The 5,203-nt window shown below is 35.9% G+C and overlaps 1 protein-coding gene across 1 annotated transcript in view; it reads right to left on the reverse strand.

Moving 5' to 3' along the window:
* Positions 1–1,255: 1,255 nt before the first annotated feature.
* Positions 1,256–5,203, reverse strand: part of LOC107660108 (transforming growth factor-beta receptor-associated protein 1 homolog) — a 16,394-nt gene continuing 12,446 nt past the window's right edge. Inside the window, exons 11-12 of the mRNA XM_016449335.1 lie at positions 4,586–5,022; positions 1,256–3,162 (exon numbers count right to left, since the gene is read on the reverse strand). Of these exons, the coding sequence (XP_016304821.1) occupies positions 2,968–3,162; positions 4,586–5,022 (632 nt within the window). The 3' untranslated portion in view covers positions 1,256–2,967. The remainder of the gene's footprint in view (positions 3,163–4,585; positions 5,023–5,203) is intronic.

Genomic DNA, 5,203 nt, shown 5'->3' on the forward strand with positions numbered 1-5,203 from the left:
TCTGTGAGCTGAGATCTTTCTTTTTCTGAGATTTAACTGTTGTGTATAGTAAAGCTGTATTGAAAAGGTTAATATAAACATCTTTAAATAAAAGTTTTGTTTTTCATATGTGAATATTTTTAGTTTATTGTTTCATTAATATGGTTAATAATTAATTATTATTAATTAATTAATTATAATTAATCATTAATAATTAATATGGTTTCATTAATATGGTGACATTGGTTATATTGTAATGCTTTTAAATACCACAAGAGGGTAATAATCTGTTTTTGAAAGTAATTCACTTTATCAAATTATGTTGTTGAAATTATTAATTCATGTTGGGGTGCCTCCAGGACCAGGGTTGGGAACCACTGTGCTAAATGACTAAATGTAAATATCTCACCTCAGAAATTTGCATAGTGCACAATGGTGACTACTATATAATTGTGTATATAATGCAGTATAATACAATGTAATACAAAATGTAAAATATAAATAAAAATTATTTATATTATAGAAAAACATATACTGTTATCTTTAGTACATACCACTGTTACAGTTATGCAGCACAAATGTTATAAATGTAATACTTTATACTTTTAGTTGTATCGGACTGTCAGTCTTTTGAAACTATATTTGATTGCATTATGTGCTGTTATCACATTATAAATAGCTGCACACAGTGTACGAAAAATATATTACCTACACATTTAAACACACTCATCTTTGAGAGAAAATTAGATACATGACAGCTACAGGTCACTACACTGTCTGCAGAAGCGCTAAACTCAATTTCAAATATCGGGCACATAATTAAAAACTTTTGTCCTCCATTATATTACCTGGCAAATATCTTGGACAAGGTTCTGCGTTTTAGAGCAGTGAACTGGAGGACAAATCACATGCTAGTGTGCAAATATGAAGAAAGGTGACTACTGCCCTCATCTGTAACCATGACAACAGTAAGCAGCAAGCTTGAAAAACTGCATCATTCTGCAGTCATGACCTTTGGGCATTTGAAATTGCGTTCTTTAATTGCAAAGTATGGCTCTCAGTGTTGTATTTGTTTGAGAGAAGACAATGTCAAAAGAACTGAGAGAAATGTGTGATCATGGATGAAAATACAGCAGAACACTGTTGTCATGTAGTCACATAAAATATTCAGACATTTTTGGACTCATAAACACGTGAAAACTTATGAAAGAGGCCCGGATAGTTGGCTCTTCAACGTTTCTATTAGAATGAAGTATATCCCAAACAGTGTGCTCCATTTATGTAGGCATAGTCTTGTTTATTAAAATGGACGTCTTTACATTCTGTACATTCCACCCACACTGGCATTGATTTACAAAGCAACAAACCGTTAATAATACAGTATGTACACACCAGCATCTATGTATATTTATATGTATAAAATACTTTAAGAGGATATAAAGAGATGTAGCAACGTAGAAGGTTTCCATTTATAATTGCTCAAGCTGAAAAATGTTCAATCTCTCTTTAGATAAGGAACGATTTGGTTGCACATATGACGAATGGAACTTTACTACACAGGCATATGTCGGATTCACAAACCAAGATATTGTGTACGATACCCAAAGTAATTTATGTATTTAACTGTGGAACAATTTTTTGAATAGAATTAACCATCATCCTTGTAGCAGTGACCAGTATAAACCGTTTCTGTAAAAACATCTCAAGGCAAATAGTCATCCTGCCTTTCCCTCATCGTAGCCGATATTATTTTACGTATTTATATTAAGTAGGCAGTGTTTAATCTGTGCTCCCCCCCCCGCCCTTCACTTATTCTACCTTTAAAAATCCCACTATTTTCACTTTCACAGACAAAGTATTTTTCAAATACTTATTCAAATATGAGGTTAAAGATTATTCTCAGGCAAAACCTTCCGCAGCTATTTGTTACCATGCTTCCCTAAAAATCACAAATAATTGATCATGTTAAAACATTTTTTGAGCATTAAAATCTCAGCTTAGCATTCTTAAAACATGCCCTGCCCATATCACCACATGCATATGAGAAACGAACAGTTTGGATGTAATATATGCATTTTAGCATTTAGTTATAACATGTACACAAACCAATGGACTCAGGCTGTGCTGTGTTTGTTTGATAGAGCTACAATTTTACTAAATATCACTTAAACTTGACTTCAAAGGGAAATATCAAGCCAAATCAACTTTCGACGGGGAAATGAGGGAGAGAGAGACACACACACATGAAAATCTTTCTTGGGTTGTGCTTATTATTCATAAACTTTCATTGTAGAATCTTACATAACACTTTGATGTAAATTTGAAGTTTTTTCCAGATCGGACTATAAATGAACATGGAAACTCTTCCCTTTTTATCTCTATTAAATGGTTTAAAATGGCTATGATGACCACAAACCATATTCATAATGAAATTATGAAAACATTGTCTTTTTTGAGCATTTCTCCCTTATATTAAATGAATTGCGATTTAATCACTTAAGGCTATATATAACCTGTCACTCTCTGAGAACATCGACCACAAACTAATTTTTGATAATTCTGCTCACAGAGAACAGACAGTCAAGACACTAGTATTTTGACCCCAAACAGCTTGCAAACAATAGTTATTATGAACACCATCCATTTAAAGACAGCCACTGGACCAGTCATCATAAGGCAATGCTAAAAAGACCAACCAAAAGACAATGTCAGATTTTCTTTAGAGTTTTGTTTGACATTAAAATATACTCATATTCATTGTCAGTGTTGTGTGTACACACAGAGGGATTATGGAATAAATAGTATTTCAGACATCCACACACTCATTTGCTGACTGACTCCTCACACACAGAGAAAGCAGGTCCTGGTCGCACCAAGAGCGCTGGCGTGGGCTCTGAACTGGTGCTCTATGCACTCAGCTTTCTCCCCGTGTGCGCGGTACAGGTGTGACGCCAGCATGTGTCGACTGCCCCATGGTACTGATCAGCTTCATGTGTGGTTGCTGCGGTGGGCATTTTCGTGTTGGTGCTCTACTGGTAAGTTCAGGGCTTTCTTGGCGACACAGTGAATGTGAACAGGCGTTCCGCCGGGCAAGCAGGCGCAGTCTGGCTCGCTAAAGGTATTGTGGCACAGCTGGCATCCTTTCTTTTCAGACACTAATATTGGGCCGCCTCGATACTTTAGCTGTACAACACAGAATGCAGTGTTTAGTGGGTCAATTACATTTATTCAAAGAGTGTTCAAATATAAAAGAATGGAATACTTAAAAAAAAAAATCTAGATTAAAACACATGCGGAGTTATAATTGGTTTCATTGTTGGATTATTTTGGATTTGAAAAAAACATTTAAAAATTATACACAAACATTCAAAAGTTTGGGGTCATATAATAATAATAATACTTTTATTCAGCAAGAATGCATTAAATTGATCAACAGTGACAGAAAAGATCAAATGTTTTCTATTTCAAATAAATGCTGTTCTTTTGTGCTTTCTATTACATTTTAAAACTACCTTTTAAAATAATAAAATGGAAAACAATGACTTTAAATTGTAAATATATTTTACAAAATTAATGTTTATTCTTGATCAAATAAATTCAGTCTTTGTAGGCATAATATACTTCATTTTAATTTTTTTTTTTTAAAGCATTAATAAAAAAAAAACCTTACTGACCCCAAACTTTTGAATGTTAGTGAATACTAAGAAAAATTTAATTTACCTTTAAGACAGGAGCATGCACATCAAATTGTTTCCAAAAAAGTGTTTTAAAAATATTTAAATATGGTGTTTTGTTTTAACAAATTTAATGAATTATTAATTTTTATGAATTTTTGGGGAGTTGCACTGCATGACATTTTATTTTATTTTATTTTTTTACAATCTGAACTAACCTTGCCTTGTCATAAAACTCAAGTTATCTGTCCTTGTTGACCTCAACACTCATATGACTAAATTTTGCAGGAAAAAAACGTTTTTCCAAATATTAATAAACAGTCAAGTAGTTTTTGTTTAGAAACCTCTAAGAAATAATAATACAATATTGTGCCAAACTACTCAATTAGGTTTTCTTTTTAAGAATTTCATTCTTTTATTCCCCACCCCCTTTATTATGATATCTGAACAGTTGTATCCCCCTTATATTTTTTTTTTACTTTGTGTCTTGCAAACTATTTTGATTTTGATAAAATCCTAATTTATTAGAACTCACCCTGTCATGCTGAAGCTGAAGGTTTTGTGTTCTGGCCAGCCCCACTGCAATCTGGGAAGTGCACCGTGCATGCACACTGGCCCTCAGCGCCCCGCACAGGAAAGGACGGAGTAACGGCAGAGACCACACTTCTGGGAGCAGCTTTAACACACGCAATGCATCAAAAACTTCAGCGTGCCGGTTAAGCAAGTCAACGGCAGCTACTGTTTGTGCCCCTCCCGGTACATCCGTTTCCAAGTAAACACTCAAGAGTTGGTGGAAAAGGTTCTGACGGTAGTTTATTCCCACCCCCTTTATTATGATATCTGAACAGTTTTATCCCCCTTATATCTTTTTTTTACTTTGTGTCTTGCAAACTATTTTGATTTTGATAAAATCCTAATTTATTAGAACTCACCCTGTCATGCTGAAGCTGAAGGTTTTGTGTTCTGGCCAGCCCCACTGCAATCTGGGAAGTGCACCGTGCATGCACACTGGCCCTCAGCGCCCCGCACAGGAAAGGACGGAGTAACGGCAGAGACCACACTTCTGGGAGCAGCTTTAACACACGCAATGCATCAAAAACTTCAGCGTGCCGGTTAAGCAAGTCAACGGCAGCTACTGTTTGTGCCCCTCCCGGTACATCCGTTTCCAAGTAAACACTCAAGAGTTGGTGGAAAAGGTTCTGACGGTAGGACTGGTCATGAGACGCAGAGGACCAAGAGCAGTATTCCTCAGCTGCAGCCGAGTCTTTGAGCTGGTGCACTAGAATGTGCAAGGCCTTGTCATGTTCCTCTAACTTCCCATGTAGTGTAGCTCGCTCAAGCAGCAGCATCTCGGAGTCCTGAATTTTACCTACAAGCACACAAGCATATGACACTGAAACCATATTACAGCTCTTTACACTATACCGGCCACTTTATTAGGTACACCTTGCTAGTAGGCTTGTCGCGATAGATGGTGCTTAAGCCACAACACCGGTTACGTCACTTGCCCACCGCGTCACCGACCCCCACCGTCGTTTTGATTTTTTTAT

This window comes from Sinocyclocheilus anshuiensis, unplaced genomic scaffold, assembly GCF_001515605.1.
Source record: "Sinocyclocheilus anshuiensis isolate Anshui unplaced genomic scaffold, SAMN03320099.WGS_v1.1 scaffold55, whole genome shotgun sequence".
In the NCBI taxonomy this organism is placed as follows: Eukaryota; Metazoa; Chordata; class Actinopteri; order Cypriniformes; family Cyprinidae; genus Sinocyclocheilus; species Sinocyclocheilus anshuiensis.